This window comes from Schistocerca gregaria, chromosome 3 (assembly GCF_023897955.1).
Source record: "Schistocerca gregaria isolate iqSchGreg1 chromosome 3, iqSchGreg1.2, whole genome shotgun sequence".
Taxonomy (NCBI): Eukaryota; Metazoa; Arthropoda; class Insecta; order Orthoptera; family Acrididae; genus Schistocerca; species Schistocerca gregaria.
In genome coordinates this window covers 281,904,982-281,930,336 of record NC_064922.1, presented here as the reverse complement: position 1 = coordinate 281,930,336, position 25,355 = coordinate 281,904,982, and the positions used below count along the sequence as shown (strand labels likewise).

General features: G+C 40.7%; 1 protein-coding gene across 2 annotated transcripts in view; it reads right to left on the bottom strand.

The window, feature by feature from the left end:
• Window positions 1–25,355, bottom strand: part of LOC126355628 (E3 ubiquitin-protein ligase Ubr3) — a 259,907-nt gene that overhangs the window by 40,538 nt on the left and 194,014 nt on the right. For both annotated transcript variants that reach the window (XM_050005991.1, XM_050005992.1), the window contains 3 exons: window positions 18,376–18,590; window positions 17,388–17,575; window positions 11–153 (listed from right to left, as the gene is read on the bottom strand). In XM_050005991.1, coding sequence (XP_049861948.1) covers window positions 11–153; window positions 17,388–17,575; window positions 18,376–18,590 — 546 coding nt within the window. The remainder of the gene's footprint in view (window positions 1–10; window positions 154–17,387; window positions 17,576–18,375; window positions 18,591–25,355) is intronic.

Genomic DNA, 25,355 nt, shown 5'->3' with positions numbered 1-25,355 from the left:
TCTTACATACCTGCACTAGCACAACCTGGCCCATTGGTTTTTCTTCAGTACTGGGTGATGTTTGGTTGCAAATAACACAGTCATATTCTTTTTTGCTTGTTGTAAGTGTTGTAGATTCTTCCTCATTCCAATCCATTCCCGAGGCTCCCTCATCTGAATGGAACAAAACAAAACAACTGATGTAGCAAAATTTAGAGAGATCCTACAAAAGTTTAGTTAATAAAACCAGAAGAAGTCAATGTGAAAATTTTATTCAGTGTCTATAACAACAGAAAATATTGAAAAATACAAAATATTGAACTAAGTGCAGAAAACAATTGTACTTCTCATACACAACTGAGTTACCTATGAATATCAGCAACCTTATGCTCAATTTTATTCATATACAAACTTTCTATTTTACTATCCATACCTATTATTACTAAGGTTCAGTTAAGAGTACTCAAATTTGTTGTCCATATATTTCTTCAGAAACAATATTCAGCACAATGTAAATATTTCTAAAAGATGCTGTATAATTGTCCTCGTCCTATCTCAACTTTGGTCCACTTACTTTGTTCTGATGGTTAAAATGCACTTATTTAACCAGTGCTTCACTCTGCTCAAGCACCTCTGATCGGTGGCCATCCCACAAATATGAATATGATTAATGTGATTATTAACTCAATAACCTAATTCCTTTGGACCCCAAGACCATACAGATCTGTAAATTTGAACCTGACTAATACTGGTAACTGCTCTAAGGCACCTACATCAATTAGCCCTCAGATTAATCCTGCAACAACTAGTACTCACAGAAGCCAAGAAGGATGCATTTTTATCACATAGAATGAGTTCTAACATCTAGAAAAACTGTTTTTTCACCATCTTCTTCTCTATCTCATGTGGGATCTGAATTCAGTTTCAATTCATGGCTTCAAATTTTAGACCTGTTATCTGAAAACTCTAAACAGGTCTTATATTTTCAATAAGCCTGGTGATGTACAATGTTTTGTATTATGTATATAATAATAAGTTATGTTAATAGTAACCACTGGTAACATTAATGTAGAAATAAAACAGAATATTGAAAATAATAATAATTAAAAATAACATAAAATAAAATAAATTAATCCAAGTTCCAAGTGAGTAATTTCCAGCTCATATTACTTGGTATGCTACTGGCAGTCTCAGAATAACGTAAAGTTTGTAGACTAATTACAAGTATCTACTTCTACACCTTTAATTGCTACACTATTCTGTATTGACCACACTGGTACATGTATGCCTCAGCAATCCTTAAGTCTATGCATATCTGTGTGGCTAGCCATAGCATTCATTCATTCATTCATTCATTCATTCTTTCTTTCTTTCTTTCTTTCTTTCTTTTTTAAATGTCATTCATATGTACCTATCATTATCTATAACGGAGGAAACAATTCTTGTGGCCTGTTGATGTTATTTTGATATTCAGAGTGTCCACTTGATCTTACAGATGAAGTTAAGCAGTTGCCTTTTAGATACTCAATGTGAAATGATATTAACTGCAGTCCACAAGTTTTGGTCACTTACAACTGTTTGCAGATCGCAGTCTGGTTGTCTTCCCCATATTCACAGACTGGTGTGATGCTACATCCCACTTGACGCAAATATTTGGGATATGGACTGTGACCTGTTAATAGCTGCACCATATCTCGAGTAGGGGTAATGTCACACAGTGTGAGCCTCTTCCTGATGCCTTGCAATCTTTCTAGTGTCCCAGTCAGATTGCCATTCATCTAAATTCCAGGCTTGTAAATGTTTAATCAATAATATGAATTCCTGTGATCTAGTGCACATGATCGTATTGTTCATGCTCCAACCAATGCAGCACTGCCCAATAACACATAATGATACCTACTGAACATGTCCCCGAGAATCACCAAGAAGCCCTCAACAGGTTTAGAGCGAAAAGCACCAATGAGCCTCAGAAGAAAACTCCGCTGAGTTCATCGCAGCACTGTTTCGTACCTGCCTAGTTGCAGGTGACGCACCCACACCCTGGCAGTGGAGCCCACAATGGCCTGCCCCATTTGCCAAATTGTAGTTGCCTTCATAGAAACTTCTCCCAGTGTATTCTTTTAATTTCCTGAAGCAATGTTTTGTAGTGCATCTTAACTGTCCTGTATTAATGGAGCCTTGCATTGCGCTCCATTTGCCCTGAAGTACGTTAACACGCTGGTCTTCTTGACCTTACCTTTCTGCTCAGCATGGAAAATTCTGGGCTCCAAGAGATTGTAGCCAGACTGTTTACCTTTTCCTTAAGAATTTAAATGCCCTGCTCTCTTTGCAAGAGTTCAGTTAATAATTGTGCACTGAATTCTATATGTTCTAGAAGCAATTCCATTAGAAACGCTGAAATATAGGTAACAAAGCTAGTCCAGTGTATTTTCCTGATTTCTAAATCTTCAAATGTGTGTGAAATCTTATGGGACTTAACTGCTAAGGTCATCAGTCCCTAAACTTACACACTACTTAGACTAAATTATCCTAAGGACAAACACACACACCCATGCCCGAGGGAGGACTCGAACCTCCGCTGGGACCAGTCCATGACTGCACCGCCTTAAACCGCTCAGCTAATCCCGCGCGGCCCTGATTTCTAACCCAAACATGTTTCCTCCGTTTGTCTCCCTCTATTGTGGCCACTTTCCCCTTCAATGACAACTGCATTATTGTCATGGATGTTAGATACTTGAGCACTTGCCAACTGTTAATCTCAGGAGCTGCCATGCAGTTTGCTAAAGTGACATCGTATGTTGGTGGCTTCAGCTGCTCGTTCTTTGAACGTATTCGGCTGGCCTTCTAGATTTAAAACATTGAGGTCCAGTTCCTGTATTATGTCCTCTAGTATCTCACTTCATTTGTTAGTTTGCCTACTGTGCCACAGAGAGGATTTTGCATTTAAATCTGTTGCACCAAGGTGACATGCACCTCGTCCATATACAGCCACTACCCTCAGTTTATCTACACATGTGCTTATTACTAGGGACAGGAAAAAATCATTTTATTTTGTGGCCAATGTCAGTGTTATTTTTTGCCAAATTCGATTTTATTTTTAGTAAAATTTGGTGTTATTTTTGTAATGTTACTTGTTATTTTTGCCAAATTATTTGAAACTTTTGCCAAATTTGGTGTTACTTTTTGTTACATTCAGTGTAATTTTTTCTCAAATTCAGTGTTTTTGCCAAAGTGTGTTTTTATGCAAATTCAGAGTAATTTTTTGCCGAATTTGATGATATTTTTTGTTTTGCATATTTATTACCTTTTTTTAAAAATTTGCTGTGATTTTTTGTCAATTTGGTACTTTTTTCCAAAGTCTATGTCATTTTTTGCTCACTTTGGTGTTATTTATTTTTGCCAAATTCTGTGGTGTTCTTCAGCCAAATTCATTGTCATTTACTGCCAAATTCAGTGTCCTTTTTTTGTAAAATTTGATGTTTATTTCCAAATTTTGTGCTTTTGCAACAGATCTGATTTTTTGGTGATGATATTTTCGCCAAATTTGGTGGTATTTTCGATGCCACATCAAGTTTGTTATTTCAAAATTATACACATCCTCAGCTTTAAGGAGAGTTGAAGACAAAATGCAGTTGTAATATTCAGTAACTGTTAGTCATGACTGTTAGTAAACTGCCATCTTCAGAATTATAACGTTTTTGTATGGCAAAATTACAAATTTTGCAATATCTCTTAAAAATCAGAGAGTTTGTGTTCCTTCACTAAAAGATAATTTTGCATTATTTTCACATTATCATTTTCACCAAATCTTCCTGTCCCGACTTATTACAACCCACTACTATACAGCACTATCAAAAGTCAGGTATACAAGCTCACTTGCAACTTATGTCCAACTTTGGACAAACCAGTAGAAGCTTCACAACAAAATTTAAAGAACACATAGAAGAAATCCGTCTTAACAACCTGAATAAATCCAGCTTTGCCTCTCAGTGTGCCCAACACAATCATTCTGGAAACAACATAGAATAAAATCTCCCAAATACTATATTTTGCCAACAAAGGCACTATACTTGACCTTCTTGCAGAAATTGAAATATTGATTTACACAAATACAGCATCTGACTACTTACTCAATGACCATACTGAACTGAGAAAATGACCATACTGAACTGAGAAACAAAATTTTCCTTTAGAACTTTGAAGATTTACTAGTTCAAAACAAGTATCCAGTCAACCAACCCTACAGCACCTTGCCACCCCCACCCCCACAACCCCCAATCCCTCACCTTACATCCTAACTACTCTGGTGTGAATGTAAATATGCTACCACAGAATAAAACCTGTGCTATGTTTCTAAATGGTAATGCCCTCTACTGTCAAAATAAATCAGTACTCTAAACAAAGATTCCAAGACTTACCAAGCGGGAAAGCGCCGGCAGACAGGCACATGAACAAAACACACAAACACACACACAGAATTACGAGCTTTCGCAACTGGCAGTTGCTTCGTCAGGAAGGAAGGAAGGAGAGGGAAAAATGAAAGGGTGTGGGTTTCAAGGGAGAGGGTAAGGAGTCATTCCAATCCCGGGAGCGGAAAGACTTCCCTTAGGGGAAAAAAAGGACAGGTGTACACTCGCACACACACACACACACACATATCCATCCGCACATACACAGACACAAGCAGACATATGTCTACCCATCTAATCTTCAGCATTCTTCTGTAGCACCACATTTCAAAAGCTTCTATCCTCTTCTTGTCCAAACTATTTATCATCCATGTTTCACTTCCATGCATGGCTACACTCCATACAAATACTTTCAGAAACGACTTCCTGATGCTTAAATCTATAGTCGATGTTAACAAATTTCTCTTCTTCAGAAATGCTTTCCTTGCTATTGCCAGTCTACATTTTATGTCCTCTCTACTTCGACCATCATCAGTTATTTTGCTCCCCAAATAGCAAAACTCCTTTACTACTTTAAGTGTCTCATTTCCTAATCTAATTCCCTCAGCACCACCTGATTTAGTTTGACTCCATTCCATTGTCCTCGTTTTGCTTTTGTTGATGTCCGTCTTATATCCTCCTTTCAAGACGCTATCCATTCCATTCAACTGCTCTTCCAAGTCCTTTGCTGTCTCTGACAGAATTACAATGTCACAGGCGAACCTCAAAGTTTTTATTTCTTCTCCATGGATTTTAATACCTACTCCGAATTTTTCTTTTGTTTCCTTCACTGCTTGCTCAATATACAGATTGAATAACATTGGGGAGAGACTACAACCCTGTCTCACTCCCTTCCCAACCACTACCTCCCTTTCATGTCCCTCGATTGCCATTTGGTTTCTGTACAAATTGTAAACAGCCTTTCGCTCCCTGTATTTTACCCCTGCCACCTTCAGAATTTGAGAGAGAGTATTCCAGTCAACATTGTCAAAAGCTTTCTCTAAGTCTACAAATGCTAGAAACGTAGGTTTGCCTTTCCTTAATCTAGCTTGTAAGATGAGTCGTAGGTTCAGTATTGCCTCACGTGTTCCAGTATTACTATGGTTTCTACTAATTTTTCCATCCGTCTGTAAAGAATTCGCGTTACTATTTTGCAGCTGTGACTTATTAAACTGATAGTTCGGTAATTTTCGCATCTGTCAACACCTGCTTTCTTTGGGATTGGAATTATTATATTCTTCTTGAAGGCTGAGGGTATTTCGCCTGTCTCATACATCTTGCTCACCAGATGGTACAGTTTTGTCAGGACTGGCTCTCCCAAGGCTGTCAGTAGTTCTAATTGAATGTTGTCTACTCCCAGGGCCTTGTTTCGACTCACGTCTTTCAGTGCTCTGTCAAACTCTTCATGCAGTATTGTATCTCTCATTTCATGTTCATCTACATCCTTTTCCATTTCCATAATATTGTCCTCAAGTACATCGCCCTTGTATAGACCCTCTATATACTCCTTCCACTTTACTGGTTTCCCTTCTTTGCTTAGAACTGGGTTTCCATCCGAGCTCTTGATATTCATACAAGTGGTTCTCTTTTCTCCAAAGGTTTTTTTTTTAATTTTCCTGTAGGCAGTATCTATCTTACCCCTAGTGAGGTAAGCCTCTACATCCCTACATTTTTCCTCCATCCATCCCTGCTTCGCCATTTTGCACTTCCTGTCAATCTCATTTTTGAGATGTTTGTATTCCTTTTTGCCTGCTTCATTTACTGCATTTTTATATTTTATCCTTTCATCAATTAAGTTCAATATTTCTTTTGTTACCCAAGGATTTCTAGTAGCCCTCATCTTTTTACCTACTTTATCCTCTGCTGCCTTCACTACTTCATCCCTCAAAGCTACCCATTCTTCTTCTACTGTATTTCTTTCCCCCATTCCTGTTAATTGTTCACTTAAGCTCTCCCTGAAACTCTGTACAATCTTTGGTTTAATCAGTTTGTCCAGATCCCATCTCCTTAAATTTCCACCTTTTTGCAGTTTCTTCAGTTTTAATCTACAGTTCATAACCAATAGATTGTGGCCAGAGTCCTTATCTGCCCCTGGAAATGTCTTACAATTTAAAACCTGTTTCCTAGATCTCTGTCTCACCATTATATAATCTATCTGAAACCTGTCAGTATCTCCAGGCCTTTTCCATGTATACAACCTTCTTTTCTGCTTCTTGAACCAAGTGTTAGCTATGATTAAGTTGTGCTCTGTACAAAATTCTACCAGGCGGCTTCCTCTTTCTTTTCTTCCCCATTCCATATTCACCTACTACGTTTCCTTCTCTCCCTTTTCTTTCTACCGAATTGCAGTCACCCATGACTATTAAATTTTCGTCACCCTTCACTATCTGAATAATTTCTTTTATTTCATCATACATTTCTTCAATTTCTTCGTCATCTGCAGAGCGAGTTGGCATATAAACTTGTACTACTGTAGCAGGCATGTGCTTTGTGTCTATTTTGGCCACAATAATGCGTTCACTTTGCTGTTTGTAGCAGCTTACCCACACTCCTATTTTTTTTTATTAATTGTTAAACCTACTTGTGCATTACCCCTATTTGATTTTGTATTTATAGCCTGTATTCGCCCGGCCAAAAGTCTTGTTCCTCCTGCCACCGAACTTCACTAATTCCCACTATATCTAACTTTAAACTATCCATTTCCCTTTTTAAATTTACAAACCTACCTGCCCAATTAAGGGATCTCACTATTTTACACGTTAATATATGAACAGGAATAAGACATATCACTTTAAGTTTGTTCTTGTGTAACTCATTTATTTATTTCTTTATTTTATTCTGTGCTTTTATGTTATCACCAGCCCGATTAAAATACTTGCCCTTATATTGCCTTTAATATATGTAAAAAGGAACAAATTACATCTCTGTTCGAAGTAGGCCTATGCCATATCTTTTTGTTAAGATCTTTATTACAAGCAACAATTGGACAACACATGCTGCCTGCTGGCAAAGTTTCTTTGTCAAAGTGCGTGAAGTGATATACCAACTAACCATCAAAATGGAAGGAGACAGATGGACACTAACAAAAAAAGCCACCCATACTGTCGCAGTAAGTAAAAAACTAAATTTACCCTGAATCGTCAGATAAACAATAGTCATGGCAATATATTAAAGTGTGTTCCTCCTCCTTGTCACAGAGCCAGCATTATGCTAAAAATAATGATGTAACCTAAAGAAACCATCTGAAGATGAACCTGAGAAGGTTTGAAAACTGGTTCATGGAATAAACCATAATTATTCAAAAAAGTGACTGGGTGCTGTTTTATGTAACTTATTTACATTCAATTAACAGCCACAGGTTCTAAAATATCTGTAATGGATAAGTTTGATTAATTTTCATATATCGGTCATAGCCAGTTTATTTCACACAGCATTTATCTATAATATTTTTATCCTTAAATGTGTTTTGAGTGTGAACAAAGCACTTTGCACAGGGGAGGGCTGGGTGGAAGACAACACATCCATATGCTTTTACAAAATAAACATATAAAAGTTCAGTATTGAATGATTCATTTCTTCTCATGAACGTCTGCCGAAAGAGATCATATAATGGTTTCAACTCTGTTCACAAATTATAATTATTTACTCTCGGAAGAATCCTGTTTTATGCCCCAGACGCAGAATATGTAACAGATGTCTCTGTACGATGACCAACTCTGATAACGTGTCTAAGAACAACCGGTAGAAAAACAGGATCCTCCAAACGACTTAACTGGACATTAACTTCTAAATTATTACAAACTTTGTCTGTGTAATTGAATATCATTTTAGTGGGATTCGAAATGCTATAAAAAATTTTTTGTATTTGGTAGAGAGACCTGACTGTTACTGAAATTCACTGTTTTGTGATTCCTATACTCATCGGTATTGCCACGATCACCACATTCCACTTCATGCAGAGGTAGGATAGGATCTGCAGAAGATGTCAAAGCTGCACGAGTGTCTGGTGCTACTGCAAGTGCAGTGTCACCATCATCACCATGTTTATCATACGAGGCGCCATCCAACATTTTCAGGACGGGTGCTGCCATCTGTTGAAAAACTTACCTCTGGACTAATGGTTACCATCACCCTTGAAGTAGTTCCCATCTGCACGTACACACAGGTCCCAGTGCTTCTGCCACTGGTCAAATGTTTGCTGTAAGGCCTCTTCTTTGAGGGCGTTTAGCATCGCCAGCGATGCTTCTTGAATCCTCTCTAGAGTGTCGAACCGATGGCCTTTCAACTTGATTTTTAGTTTTGGAAATAGCGCGAAGTCGCAAGGTGCCAAATCTGGCGAGTACAATGAGAGGGGTACAACTGCCATGTTGTTTTTTGCCAAAAAGGTCCTGGTGAGCAAGGATGTGTGACAGGGCACGTTGTTGTGATGCAACAGCCAATTCCCTTGACGCCAAGTTCGGGCAGTTGTCACCGCACGTTTTCACGGAGCCATCGCAAAACGTCACAGTAGTACACGGAATTCACTGTTTGGTTGGGTGGGATGAAATCTTTGTGCACAATTCCCTTGGTATCAAAGGAAACAATGATCATGCTCTTCAATGTGAGCATAATCTTCAACGTCTGTATGGCCGGCCATGAACCAAGTATGTCACTCAAACACACACATACGGCTCATGCTCTGTCCCCCAAACACTTGTTGACTCATTGCAAGGGTCTCCGCAGCACTTTTCCCAAGATTCGCACAGAATTTGATTCACACGCACTGTTCTGTTAGCAGATCCATCGTAAAACTGCCACACACCAAACACGGAGTATTACGGAAATCACTGTGGACATGTAATACTTCCTCCCAGCTGAATGCCACTCCGTACACTGACTCATGAGATATGCAGCTCTCACCACCTAGCAGTGCAAAGATCTATTACTCCTACTTTCCCGATGGCAGTACCAATCCCGAAAATTTTGGATTCCATCTCGTACTATTTGGCAGGAGCTCCATATAGATTTGGCATCGGGTCTATCAGCTGACAAGATAGAAAGTTTCCCACTGCACGCATTGTGGCATCAGAAACATCACTTCTGCCAGCAGCCCCCACAACTTGGGTTGATACATGTGTTCCCCACATAGTCTCTCCCCAAACAAATTTCATGAAATTCATCTGGTGATGAAGGGTCTCCTAGACTTGAGGACAGGTCATTGTGAGTTACACTGCCTATATTTAAGCTTCCTGAATATTCTGCTTCATTTGCACAAAATTACTGTAGCTCAAATTCATTTATTATGCAACACAACTTTGTCTGGATTTTTACCCATTTAAGAAATAGTCTGATAAGTTCTTTACAGTTGCTGTCTCTAATATCTCCTGTGGTATCATGTCTATTGAATTCATGAAGTTAAAATGCTGCTTCTCAATAAAATCTTTAGTGACTGTTGTTGGAATGTTTTCACAATGTGACACAGCTCTTCCAGGCAATATAATCCCACGTTGCAGACATCAGGCTACGTCACAACACCTATTCTTGGCTACTATCAACGGGGTCTTGAGCTTCCATTTCCTGTGCAATGTGTCTTCTGTTACTTGATTTACACAGATTTAATACTGAGTTGATCATATGTTTGTTTGTATTTTAGATGTATCCATAGTCTGTTCTAGTTATTTCGTGCTTTAACATGTGTTTGAGTTGCAGATGAGTCATATTTTCAGTTCCTGTTGCGACAAGGCATGCAGACAGGTCTCTCACCGATTGTTGTGCATGCACTTTTCTGGTGGCCCTCTGCTCTACAGCGGGAGCATACTTGCTCCATACACTTACAGATTTCTTTGTGTGACCTCAGTTACAGCATTTATAACACTCTGCCATGTCCACGTAATCATTACTTCCTAGAGCATGGAAACCGATATACACCTTTTCTTTTTGCTGCAGAAACTTATGAAAAGAGGAGTAACTTCCATTATGTGACTGACATAGGCTCTCTCTTGTGGTTGGATTCAGAATCTCAGTTGTATCTCTTCTTCAATTTCCTTCTTTTGCATGTGCTCAGGCAAGTTAAGTTCAAATTTCTTTAAGAAGTTCATTCTTGTTCACTTCCTTGGGCACACTGCACACAATTAGAAGAGACCTCTTCTTGTTTGGTGGTTTACATTTAACACTGTGTATCTGATTTAGTTTTCCCTTGAAGTTTTTGTACTAAATCATCATACTCTGTTTAGACTATGACAACACTATTGGCTGTCTGGATTTATTTGATCCTAATCTTGTCTGTCTTTGGATTTACTACATCAGAAAGTTTCTTCTTTACACCTTTGCATCCTTGTTCTTGTTGTTTTTATCTTAGCTGTTGTACTTAGCTTGGGTTTTTGTAAAGCTGTGACAGCAGCATACGAAGAAATAGACCTACTCACTTTTTCTGTCAGCTTGAAGGTGTTCTGCTCTAGAAGCTCCACAGCGGTTTTCAGTGCTCATGAATCTGATTTAGAGATTTCTTGAGGTAATCTTTCAGTCTCCTCTCACAGTTCTCATAAATGACCAAGCAACCTGGATCAAAATGTGGCCAATTTTGACACTTTCTGGGTCAGTTCATTTGTTACGGCAGCAGAAACTTTATTTGTCTCTTGGAGGAAATTGTTGATGTCATGGTAGAATTCCTCAGGTGATTCCTCAACCACAACCAATCCCGTGTTACATTGTACATTTGTACAGTTGTGGAGACTCTAGCATTCACTTGCTGTTACATGGCATTGTCTTCTGGATTCAATTTTTTCTACAAGGAAACACACTGTTTTTGGTGCCTGCCTCTAGAATTTTCTCGATAAGATGCTGCTGGCGGCCAGCAGATCCTGACGCAGTGCCAAAGTGTCCTAGCTGCTGCTGCCGATGTGCATAGCATTTGACGCAAAGTGGCTGTCGAAGTTGTGGAATGTGACAAATGCTCAACCATCAGCTGCTGCTTCACTTATATGGTGAGCGAACATCACCTCAAAATTTTATTGATGTTCTTTATATAGTTCACGAAGTATAAGAATCTTAACTCATAATGTATTGTACTACTAAATGCTTTAAGTTTATGTGACTTCAAATGCTGTTACTCACTAACAATTTATTCTCGAAGAAAACAACACCTAAGTCAGGAGCCGTTTCACGGGGAAACCGTTGTGGTGGACATCTTTTCTCTGATTCTGAATATGATGTTAGGTCTTATATACTCCCTTATATGATCAATGTTTATGCTGGCAACTGTCATGCTGTGCATGGAAAGGAATAATGACGAGTTAATGCTGTAGAATAATTTGCGTGAAGTGCTCTTATAGCTCCATAGATAGAATGCCCCCTCCTAAAGCTGTGGTGTTCTATCACCCACCCAACCTACACATCTTTGGCGATTCCTGTACCACTTCCACTCTCATCCCCTTGCTAGGATCATATACCTGTGGAAGGCCCATCTACATCTACATCTGTATAGCCACTCTGCAAATCACACAATAACCATCTGTTACTCCACACTCTAATAGCGCACAGAAAAAATGAACACCAATTTCTTTTGTGCGAGCTCTGATTTTCCTTACTTTATTATAATTATCCATTTCTCCCTGTGCATATTGGCATCAACAAAATATTTTCATATTCAGAGGAGAAAGCTGGTGATTGAAATTTCGTGAGAACACCCCGGCGCAATGAGAAATGCCTCTATTTTAATTATGTGCACCCCAAATCCTGTATCACGATGCAATAACTGGCCAATCTACCCACCAAGCACTTCCTACTTCAGTCCTGTACAGGATTATTCTATCTCATCATGTGTGTGGCTACCTGTGAAAACAACCATGTCATTTACCAACTCTACTGCAAATACTGCACAGCTCTTTATGTTGGATTGAATATCAACCAAGCTGTCTACCAGGATGAATGACCACCATCAAACTGTTACCAAGAACAAAATTTACCATCCAATGGCACAACATGCAACCGAACATAACATTCTCAATTTCAATGCCTGCTTCACAACCTGGGCTATCTTGATCCTTTCCTCCACCACTAGCTTCTCAGAACTACTCGGATGGGAGTTATCCTTGCAACACATCTGTCGCTCCTGTAATCATCCTACCCTCAATCTGTGGTAACCCACTGGCCCCAAACTCTTAACCAAACAGTTTTCCCTTCCCCCATCCTGTCACCACCGCCAAATTTTCAAATTACCAAACAGTTTCAGGCAGATTTTCTGATAAATTGCCTTTGGTTCTTCAGCTTAACTCCACTTCACAAGTTTTCTGACCAGAAAACAATGCCGACAGGCAATATGTAAACAAGTGGCCAAGAAAGCGTCAATGATTTTGTACTATCATCTACAGGGAGAAGATTTGCAAACTGTACCAACATCTTGACCAACAACAGAAGAAGAAAGCATAGTTGATGCCCTCTCTTGGCTTTCGGTCACATACTGGGATGAAGGGGCCACATCAAAGTTTCTGAAATATAAGCACCTAATCTCACCGGTCTAGCACATCGTATCTCTGACAGACGGGAATGAGCTTTTATTTGTGCGAACTTGTGTAACACAGAGATACTTGGCAATAAAAGATGAGGAACTTTTGGACATTTTCAATCAACTAAGTAGCAGCATCCATTGAGACAACTGGGATGAATCAACAATATCAGCATGCACAATGAACTCAACTGCTGTGCTGAGCAACAGAAGAAAAAGTGTGCAGAATTGGGAAGTAGATTGACAAGGCCATATCCAACATGTCACACACAGTGGTCAACCTGAGTGAATGGCAACTGCCCGAAGAGCAGCAGTCTACATTCTTCAAAAAGGAGGTAATTTCATTGACATCCTGAGAAATATACTTCTGGAGGATATCACTGCTAATACCAAGGTGTTTATCTGACACTTATTTGCGAAAGGGCTGGGGAAATACATACGTAACCTGTCCAGATACTGTGCCAAGCAAAACCACCTGCTTGCAACAAGAAGAAAGAAGAGGTAAAAGCTATCACGAGTCTCAATGCCGACAAAAGTATATTAGAACTACCTGGCGATAAGCAAAATATGACCATAATGAAGAATGAAGATTAGGGGTAGAAGACCTGGACCTATTAGATCTGATGACATACTGAAAATTAAGTGCAAATTTAATGCAGAATATAACAAGGAAGATGAATTGGTTAAATAAGGTATCTTCTCTCTTGGTGGACATACAGGGGTTCAAACGGCTCTGAGCACTTTGGGACTTAACTTCTGAGGTTCCCCTAGATCTTAGAACTACTTAAACCTAACTAACCTAAGGACATCCATGCCCGAGGCAGGATTCGAACCTGCAACCGTAGTGGTAACGTGGTTCCAGACAGTAGCACCTAGAACTGCTCAGACACCACGGCCGGCATACAGAGGTACCTGCACAACACAGATGACCTATAATTTTGGTTGTATGAATTATCAAAGAGTCATTAATGATCCACTAAGACTGTTAGTGCTCTTCACCAACATATGAACTGGCAAACACTTGGCCTCTCAGCTCCACCTGGAAAAGACTGACTCAAACGTAAAGGATTCAGGACACTCCACTGAGAAGCCAAAAGAAACTGAAATTTGGACCAAACAACATCCCAGTCAGCTTTGTTGTTGTTTCTTTGTTTACTCAAGTGCCACTCAATGATTTACTGAAGTATATCAGTTTCATTTGCCCCACAAAACATCACCTAGCTCTTTCATGCATGTCTCCATGAGCTACTACAGGTGGATTGGGAACTTCTATGAACACTGGGAAGGAGTCACCATGAGTAGTCCACTCAGTCCCGTGGTTACCTGCTTCTTCATGGGACACTTCAAAGCACAGGTGCTGAACTTGGGCACCTTGCAAACCTAAGGAGAGGTACAGATATATTAATGATACCTTTGTTGTATGGAAGCATGGTGAAGAACAGCTCTGAGACTTCCAAGGACAATCTCCATGCCAACATAAAATTTACAATAGAGGTAGAGAAGGAGAAACAGCTATGCTTTCTAAAAGTTCTGGTCATAAAGGATGGGAAAACCTGAGACACAAGGTGTATTGAAAACTGGGACATACGGACCTATACCAGCACAAACTGTCAAATCACCACTTGAGCCAAAAAAGGAATTATTAATATGCCCATAAAGTGAGTGAGATGAATATGTGAGCTGCAACATCTCAGACATGAGATGCAACACCTAGAAAGGGATCCAAGTAGCAACAGATTCCCACTACTACATAATAAGTATCACAGAATCAAACACTCTGCAAAGTGAAACATTGGAAAAATAAATGTCACATACAAATTTTCTTCCATACATTCCCAGAGTGATGGACAAAATTGACCACATATTGTACAAACTCCACATAAAGATTACACTGACAGAAAAGACTGTAAGACCAAAAAATAATTCATTTAGAGTAATGAAATTTTGGTAATACATTTGTCTAGGTAACATATTTAAATGATTAACATTGCAACGTATCACAGGTTAATGGAAGTGCAAGATAAGTCATTGCAAATGTGAACTGCTGGAAAATTAATACCTGGTAATGTTGAATGCAAGTATGCAGACATGCATACAGTCTGTTTTGTAGTCACCAGATATCAGTTTGTGCGATGGAGTGCAATACCTGTCGTTCTTGGTTAGTCAATACAGGGACTGTTAATGCTCTTTGTGGATGATACTTGGAGTTGTAGTTTGATGATGTCCCATATGTGCTCAATTGGAGACAGACCTAGTGACTGAAGAGGCCACAGTGACATGTTGACACAGAGCAGAGAACATTTGGAGAGAAAAAAAAGAATGCTGTTAATGAATGGGAGAACAGGTCTAACCACCAGACCGATGTAAGAATTCTCAAATGTGTATGAATTCCTCAAGGACCAAACTGCTGAGGTCACAGGTCGCAAGACTTACACACTCCTTGAACTAACTTATGCTAAGAACAACACACACATCCATGCCCAAGGGAGGACTCAAACTCCGGCGGGAGGGGCCGGGTAATCCATGACATAGTGCCTCAAACCGTGCGGCCACTCTGTGCAGCAGACTGATGTACGAATTTGCAGTCAGGGTGTGTGGGATAATAATGAGAGCACTCCTGCTGTCATTCGAAATGGCACCCCTGACTATAACACAAGTTGTAGATACAGTGATATGGTATGTCTAGCATGTGGCCAGGTTGATTAGAGGCCCTCAACTGGCCTTCTCCTAACCAACACAAAGCCCTCACTGGCACTGAGGCTTTCATCAGAAAACACAGCAGACCTCCGCTCTGCTCTCACTGAGGTCTCGCTTGACACTATTGAAATTGCAACGGCAGTGGTTTGGGGTTAGTGGAATGCACACTGCAGGGCTACTGGCTCAGACCCGATCCTTGAAGTAACTGATTTGTAACAGTTCGTTGTGACACTGTGGTGCCAACTGCTGCTAAAATTGCTGCCTCTGATGCTGAACGTGTTGGTCCTCTTTCACAATAGTGCCATGTGGCTGTCTAGAGACTGGTTTTCTTGTGACCGTACATTCCTGTGACCACTGCTGTAAAGTCTTTCTGCACTATTCCAGAAGGAACATCCAGATTCTTGAAGCCCTATTACACAACCTGGTTCAAACTCTGAAGCGTTGATAAAGGCGTCTCTGTCACCTTACTGGCATTCTTGACTAACATCAGCTCACCACTTCCAATCTGAAAGGTAACTACCACTCACGACTGTTACAGCATGTATTTAAAGCAAACCTGATTTGCATCTTCATCTTGGCACTACTAGTGCCACTCTTCTGTGATTGGTCCAAAATTTGAGTAGACATCTTTGAGATGTAGAAACATGCCTACCAAGTTTTACAATGCATAAATACTCCTTGGTGTTTTTTGTGTCACAGTATTTATAAACCAACAAAGAAGGCCAAAGAGTGTCTCAGATCAGCAACAGAGAAAAGGAACCTATTTACAATGTTGGGAATATATTGCATATCATTTACATGTGGAAAAGTATTTGTTGGAATGACTGGATGGTCAATCAACACCAGCATCACTGAATATAAGGGGCATTGCACGGTGGGGCAGATGGAGAAATTGAATGTGGCAGAGGATGCACTGTGCAAGACAAACCACATACAAAAATTCGCCGACACAAAAGTTCTTGCTCTAGAGAAGAGCTACCACACATGCTTGCTCAGGAAAGCTATAGAAAATACAAACATGACAGTAACTCCGAAAAGAAAGAAGAAAGCCTCATGGTACATGGATCCTGGATTCTGCACTGCAGTGAATGACCGTTGCAGGCATCGAGGTTACAACCACAGTAATAATGACTATGGAGAGCTCTTGGATATTGGTGTGCCAGGTATATATGATTTCCATACTTGAGCTCAACTTCCTTCCATGGCCAGCAATGGAGGGTGAAGTTTTGACAATGCTGTCCACTTGTGCTGGCAAAAGTCAGAAAAATCATGAAATAAGCATCAGCCAATGAACCTGAGACAGAAGCCGACAGGCAATTTGTCAACAAGTGGCCACATAAGCCTTAACAATTTTGTAGATATTCTTATATTGACCAACTTGCTTAGAACCTTTCGCGCAACACGTTTCAATTACTGCCATATTTTGTACATCAGATGAATAATAATAAAAAAAATAAAAAAATGAAATGCAGCACAGGCAATTAAAGTTTTTCTGCCTCATTTTGAATCACGTGCCCCTAATGAATGTCAAAAAAATTTCCAGATTACATTTTATTCTATTTATACTACATAATTAAATAAAAAGTAGTCTTGGCTTTTCTGAGATAAATGTTCAGAAGACACCTTCAGAAACAAAAAAATTTATTGTTACCTACAATCTACAAAACATTTATGTCCATAGTCTGCAAACTATTGTGACGTGTGCATGGCAGATAGTAGAGACCAAAGTACAGATGTATGAAGATAAACAATGTTTTCCTGATTTTGGTTTCAATTCATACCTGTTTCCATTGCACGTTCCATGAACTGCTTCTGTTTTGTTGCAAATTCTGCCATCAGCTTCTGCTGTCTTTCCTTTGCTCTTCGTCTCCTCTCCTCTCTTTCTTTTGCTTCTTGTGCTTTTATTGCTGCTTCTCGCTCTTCTTCCTTTTGAGGCCAAATCTGATTACGTGTCTCTCTAATATTTTCTCTGCATTAGAAAAATAAAGCTATAATTTTTATCTTGATGTCTATTTGTCAAATTTCAAACACACAACCAGCATCAACAGACAAATGAAGCATCTAATTTTTTGCACATTTGTTGCATTTCTAGTACATAACATCTGTAAGACAAGTAGCAAACAGTTGAAATAAATACTTTGTTTGAAGAAAACTGATTAAAATACTGTGTGTAATCAAAAGTTGTGACCCTTTTCAGTCACAGCAGCTTTTGTAATTAAAATGAGATGTGAACTGTTGAAGTAACCAGAATTGCTCTTGAAGCTATATAAAATTTGAATATATAAAAATTAAAGTGTGAAGATTGTTTGAAAAGAAATTAACCCCATTATACATTATATTACTTTATTAATACAACTTGTGCACACTATTAGGCTTCAGTACAAAAGTGGAAATCCTATTTATGAACAACATAGGTAAATAATTACAAATAACAAGACAGGGAAAACATTTTCATTGGAATTAACATAATAATAAGAACAGCATCATCATTCAAAATGGCTATTAGCGTCTCTCCTCATTTCATATATACTACAGTAAAAATTTTTTCTGCTACCCGAAGTATCTAACTATTCACGAAAATATGTTTTAATGTGAGATAAATAGTGTCTAGGTTCATGCAGCCACATAATTTGTTTTCTCAATGATTATCATATGACTGAATTATAAGAATGTGAAGGCATCTCCTCATTTTTCATTCTCAAACTGAACAACCCTGACTAGTGTTAACTTCGCTATCACAGAAGGCAGTTAAGAGTAACAGGAACTTACCTGCAAAGAGTATCCAATGCTGCTATTCTGCGTAAAAGTTTCCCAATGAAGACTGGGCCATCACCAATACGGCTCTTTGCCATTTCTGGTGTTTCCACTTCATCTGGATTAAAACTATCAGGAGTACCTGACAGCTGTGAATGCAGCTTGAGAAGCAATGAGATAATACTTTCATTGACAGAAACATAGGATGGATAATAACCGTCATCCTCCTCCTGTGAATATTGGAGAGTGAAAAATATATTTTCTGAGGCATATGTTAGAAGACAGCTTAATATTAGAACAAACAGTGGGTACCAAAGGTCAATAAACATACATTATTTTGTTTCTCACAACAACACTAACAACTAAAGCACTTAAATAAAGAAATACAAACCAGAAACAGCTGCAATAGTGTCATTTACTCACAATTAGTTTCAACTAGGTATGGTACACAAAATTTCAAACAAATCACATTTGATGAGAAATGTTTGAATCCAGTACAGGGCAATTCAATATGGATACAGTGCTTACAAACAGCTATAGCTGTTTTAATGCAAGGCAGTACATAGATAGGAATGATAGATAACGTAAAAGAAACTTCAAAATTTCAATTGTTACACAAGCACAATAAATAGGAAGCAAACATATGCTGGATGCTTCTGGAACAAGAAACATTTGCTGTAGATGTAACTTCTAGCAGTGTGGCATCCTTTCACTTGACTGGCAAGATTGACGGGCACAACATTTAAGTAGGGGGTACAGCAAAATACTTCATGTTTAACTCAACAACAGCATTACTAACCTAAAGTTGGTTCTATGGGATCACACCACAAAAATTATGTGGTACATTATTCTTCCTTTAGCCAAGTGTTTCAACATTCAGTCGTGTGAACATGCTTCAGCAATGGCTGATGCTAAGTGTTTCAACAAACATTTACCTGAACATGCCTCAGCAATAGCTGATGCTAAGTGTTTCAACATTTACCTGAACATGCTTTACCAATGGCTGGTGTCAGAGCTTGATATGAATACCACGGATTACACCTTTCAGCAAGATGAAGCACTACTATGTTGTGGTATGGAGGTGTGCACACTTTTAAATCAACTCTTCCAAATTGTTGGATCACTCGTACAAGACATGACGACACTGTGTTCTGATTTTAGTCACTTAGATCTGTGGACCAAATATACATGGATTTCTTTTTATAGGGTTATGTGAAAGACAATGTGTATGTGCCTTCTTCACTGAAAACAATTCCAGAAATCAAAATGTGCTCACATCAGCAGCTTCACATATGTTTCAGAGTGTATTGCTTGCAAGTAATTATTGCTTGGATGTTGTCTATGTGACAAAGTGTTTCACATTGAACACCTGTAATGCATATAAAAATTTTAGACATTTTGGGTGCAAAACTGCTATGGTCTTAAATACCCATTCTGTGGCTTAGTGAGGGGGAAAAACCGAAATTTAAATCGGCAGCAATGGGATCGAAACTCAAGGAGGAGGAAAACTAAAAATGGAAGGAAATCTTAGAAAACTGCTATTGAAGGGGGGTTGTTTACCCGAAAAGTGCTTAAAATGAACGATGTTATCTTACTGACACTGATAAACTCAAGGACGCAATCGGTTTAGCGTGTGTCATCTGCTAAAAGGGAAGTTACATCAGGCGACAGCTGTAAACAGCATGTTGCAGATTAAAATAGGGGCACTAAAGTAAAAGGTGTCTCACCATCCCCATGACAGTGCCCAATCTGCAGTCTAGTTAAAATTACCTCCTCCTGATGGCGAGGTTGGGAGGAAGAGGTCCAAGCAAAGGGAAGAGGTTTTATGTCCCGCAATTGCTCTGTAGATCAGCAAAGGAAACCACGCGAACAGCGGACCGAGGAAGAGAGACTGCAGCCTTTGCCGCTAAATCGGCTGCAATGTTTCCGCGGATACCAACATGCACTGGGATCCAGAAGAATGCCACAGAGATGCCCCCCAAGTGGAGCATGTGGAGGCAGTCCTGAATCCAGTGGACCAGGGTGAGGATGGGATATAGAGCTTGGAGGCTGAGAAGAGAGCTGAGCGAATCCAAGCATATAATATACTGTGTGTGCTTATGGCAGTGGATGTATGGACAGCCTGGAGAGCAGCAAAAAGCTCTACAGTGAAAACCAAACACTGGTTGGGAAGCCGAAATCTAATAGGGTTGTCACCAACAATATAGGCACTCCTAACAGCAAAGGTGATCTTTGAGCCATCAGTGTAAATGAACGTGGAATGCTCCATTTGTGCGCATAGAGCAGCAAATGCCCAACGATAAACTATAGGGGGGTAAAATCCTTGGGAAGCTGGCAAAGGCATGGAGAAGGCAGGGCCGGTGGGTGAAGCCAAGGTGGCACCGTATCCTCATTTGTCAAGAGTGTTTTTAGGAAATTGGAAGGAAAGGGAATGTAGCAGTTGATGGAAGCTGACTCCCGGTGGTAGTAGAGAGGAAGGGTGGCCTCTAAATCCAAGGAGGCGTCAAGAAAGAGGGCTTGGGTTGCATGAGCAGGCATGGAAGACAGATGACTAGCGTAACAAATCAGAAGGACAGCTTGGCAATTGGACAGTGAAGGTTCAGCAGTCTCTGCGTGAAGGCTCTCCAAGGGGGCTGGTGTCAAAAGCTCCAGATGCTCAACGCAATCCACACTGGTGGACAGAGTCTAAATGCTGAAGAATAGACGACCGTGCAGAGGAGTAAGCTATGCTTCCATAGTTCAATTTCGAGCACACTAAGGCATGATATAGGCAGAGGACGGCCACTCGGTCCACTCCCCAAGCGGTATCACTCAGAACACAGAGGGTTTTAAGGGATCGCAGACAGTGAGCCGAAAGGTATGAAATGTGGGAAACCAGCACCGTTTTCTGTCAAACACAGGTCCCAGAACTTGGCGACGTACGCAAACGGAAGGTTGACAGGGCCTATATGTAGTGAAGGCGGATAAAAGTCCTCACAATTCCAAAAATTTATACAGATGGTCTCACTGGGAGAAAATCTGAAGACAGTTTTGATGTTCCATGAGTGGAGGATCGAGACATCCTTGAAGACGTCGTTTAAGAAGGCTGGTCCATTGGGAGATGTAGTAGATTGCAAAATCATCGATGAGGAGGGAGCCCGAGACATCAGGAAGGAGACAATACATAATAGGATTTATGGCTATAGCAAACAGTACAACACTTAGCACGGAGCCCTGGGGCACTCCATTTTCTTGAGAGAAAGTACGGGGAAGGATTCACCTGAACCTTAGATGTGCACTCTGTCATAAGTTCACAGACGAAACGGGGTAGTGGACCTCGAAAGCCCCAAGAGTACAGTGCGCGGAGGATGCCTGACCTCCAACAGGTATCATATGCTTTCTCCAGATCAAAAAATATAGCTACTGTTTGTCGTTTCCTGAGAAAATTGTTCATGATATAATTGGATAGAGGAGCAAAACAGCCAACTGGGGAAAAATGCTTTCGGAAACCGCATTGAGCAGGTGTTAAAAGATTTCAGGATTCCAGCCACCAGCCTAAACGGCAATTAACCGTAACACTCCAAAACCTTACATACACTACTCGTGAGAGAGATGGGGCAATAGCTGGAGGGGAGATGTTTGACCTTTCCAGGGTTTGGGACAGGAATGACAATAGCTTCCTGCCATCTACTGGGAAAGGTACTGTCAGTCTAAATTCGATTATAAAAGCAAAGGAGGTAACACAGACTATGGTATGATAAATGCAACAACAGCCATCTGCTCCTGGGATGGAAGAGCGAGAGGGAGAGAGTGTGTGTTAAGAGTTCCCGCATAAAAAAACGGTATTATAGCTTTCACGATTTTGAGAGGAGAAAGCAAGACGTCTCACTTCTGCTGCTCGTTTCTTCGGGAGAAACGCTGGCGAATAATTTCAAGTGCTCAAAATCTCAGCAAAGTGTTGGCACAATGAGTTAGAAATTGCGACAGCATCCACTGAGGTATGTTACGTGACACTTAGCCCAGAGATGGCAGAGAAATTAGACGTGCAGGATAATTGTCGAATTCAACTCCAAACTCTAGATGAGGGAATGAAGGTGTTAAAGGAGCTGATAAAGAAGTCCCACCTTGCCTGTGTGCTATCGCAGATGATGTGATAGCATCACGCATATAACTGCTTATAGCGGATACAAATGGCCAGCATAGGATGACGGGGGGAAACGGCACGCCTCGCTCCACCAAGGAACTGGGGGGCACCTGGGGAAAAAAAGGGAGGCACAAGGTATTGACCATTCTGCAGCTGTAAGAATAATTTCTGTAACATGAGTGACCTGATCGACGATGCTAGGAAACTGACTGCCATCAAATGTTACTAGAGAGGAGAAAAGTGTCCAATTGGCTTGGGAAAACTGCATGCAACTTGGGCGCATAGATGGCAGTTGTGGATGTAGTCTAAGGGCACATTGGAAAATGTATCAATGGAGTGTATATCAGCAAGAGCAAACCATTCAAAGCGGCAAGTTAGGTGAATGTCCAAATGAGAGTAGATTGACGTGGAGGCAGACAGAAAAGTAGATTCCCCAGTGTTGAAGCAAACAAGATTCTCTAGGTGGAAGTGGTCAATCAATAGGGAGCCTCTTGGGCAAGGACCCAACCATCAAACAGGGGAGTGGGAGCTGACCAAGGAGATGAAGAAGATCTGCTCCTGCCATTGGTGTAGGCGACGGAATGGACTTGATGCAAAGAGAGAAGGTGTATCCAGAAATGGAAAGACGTACAGCGACAGCTTGGAAGGAACTGTTTAAGGGGATTGGACGATAAGGGATAGTATCATGGAGAAGAATTATACATCTCCTGTGTGCCAGAGTGCCATCAACAGAAGGGAGATCAAACTGGACTGATTGGAAATGAGCTTTGTTGCCTGAAGACAGAAGAAGACTGGGGACAATTCTGCAGATATCCCAATGGATAACTGACATAAGGTGGACAGAAAAGAGAAAAATCTCACCATGGTTGCAGGTAACTCAACGACTGCCGAGAGCCGTCAGTCAAGGGTGTGGAACGGCATCCATCCAAATACAGATCTGTAGGTTGTTCGGGGGCAGCTCCTGCCACCAGTGATCGGCTGGTTGATCGGCTGCCAGAGGTACGTCTTGGTGACACGGAAGACGGTTGAGGGTGGCTACTGCTGGGTGACGCTGTAGGAGAAGCACGCCATGATGGAGAAGGAGAGGGACTTTGTTTCGCTTTCTTGGAAGCAGGACATTGACATAAGGGAGGATTTGATGGTTGCGAGGTCTGGGTATGAAAAAAATCTTCGCAAGTAGGCTCTTTTCTTTTTGAAGTCCAGGCGTCTTATTTTGGGGTCCATGATTTAGCAGGAGCCAATGAAGGTTGAGCCTTAAAGTGAGTGGAGGTAGTGTGGAGGTTGAACAGGTGATCTTTGGGCTGGCTGAACTGACGACCATGGCACTAAAAGTGAGTTCGCAAGTCTGCGTGGCTACCGCCTTAGTAGGTCGAGGAGAGGCGAGGACAGTGCTATACTTAACCGTTGGGAGCACAGTGAGCTTTCTACTGGCGAATAACTTATGAGCAAAAAAGGTAGACACCTTTTCCTTTACTCTTATTTCCTGAGTAATTCGCTCATCTTTAAAAATAAGAGGAAGCAATGTGGTCGCCCATACAATTAATGCAATTAGAGGATGGAGGTGGACAACCACCCTCATGGGCATCCCTGATACAGGCAACACATTTGGCCGTATTGGAACACGACTGGCTGGTATGATTAAACCGCTGACACCAATAGCAAATGTGTAGGGTTGAGGATCTAAGGGTGAATTGAAATTATCTCCTATCCCACTTTAATGAAACTTGAAACTTCATGGCAGATTAAAACTGTGTGCCGGACTGAGACTCGAACTCAGGACCTTCACCTTTCGCGGGCAAGTGCTCTACCAACTGAGCTACCCAAGGACGACTCTCACCCTGTCCTCACAGCTTTACTTCTGCCAGTACCTCGTCTCCTACTTTAATGTTTGATGGAAGTTGAACTCTGTCAAATGTCAAGAAGAGTGTGTGGATCAGTACCAATTCCTTTTTAACCCTTTTCATGACTCGATGTATGGTCGTTGCGCTCTGATCAGACAGGTAATTTTGAATATCCTCACTGGATAATCTGTCGAGTGATCTTGTATAAACCACCCTGCACGATGAATTTGAAGTACGGTGCACTTCCATCCAGACAGGGAAGGTGTGTAGCAGTGTAGTTTCAAGGAATTTATGTGCCTGGAGGGCACAGTCTGTTTCTAACAACAAGGTGCCATTTCGTAACTGGGAACAAGACTTTACAGGACCTGCAATTGCGTTGACATCTTTCTAAATTATTAAAGGGTTGACTGCAAAGAAGTCTTGACCTCTGTCAGACCGAGAAACAACTAGGAACTTCGGCACTGACAGAAGAATAGTCCATGGCCGAGACTCAACTAGCTTTCTCTTGTGGGCAGAAGTTGTAGAAGTAGAAGAAACCAATGCAAAAGTACCCCCCATGATTACCGGCATCTCCGATGGCGCTCTCCTTCCTAGTGGGGGCCCTCTTTAAGCGCACTCCAGCGTTAGGTGGTTGTCCACACCTCAGATCACACCTCCCGAGAAAAGGACAGAAGGATTAATCGCTATGTTCGGAAGGTACCAGCCCGGGTAATCACCCCGGGCCTGGCCTGGGCTTTATCAGGGGGTATGTACATGTCCTACTTGTCTACCCAATGTGGGGAATTACACTTTACCCCATTAATGGCTATGTGTGGGTCGGCCTTCAGACACGCACAGGAAGGAAAGAAAGAGAAAGGGAGGAACAAAGAAAAGGAAAGAAGGAAGAATTCTCAAACACTGCAGCAAAGGAGAAGGTAAAGAGAAGACTCAAGGAAAAGAGAAGGACAAAGAAAGGACAGAGACTTTCCAGTGGAAAGATAAAAGAACAGAAACCGCGTCTTACAGTCACAAGTGTCTGTCTCTGGACATAG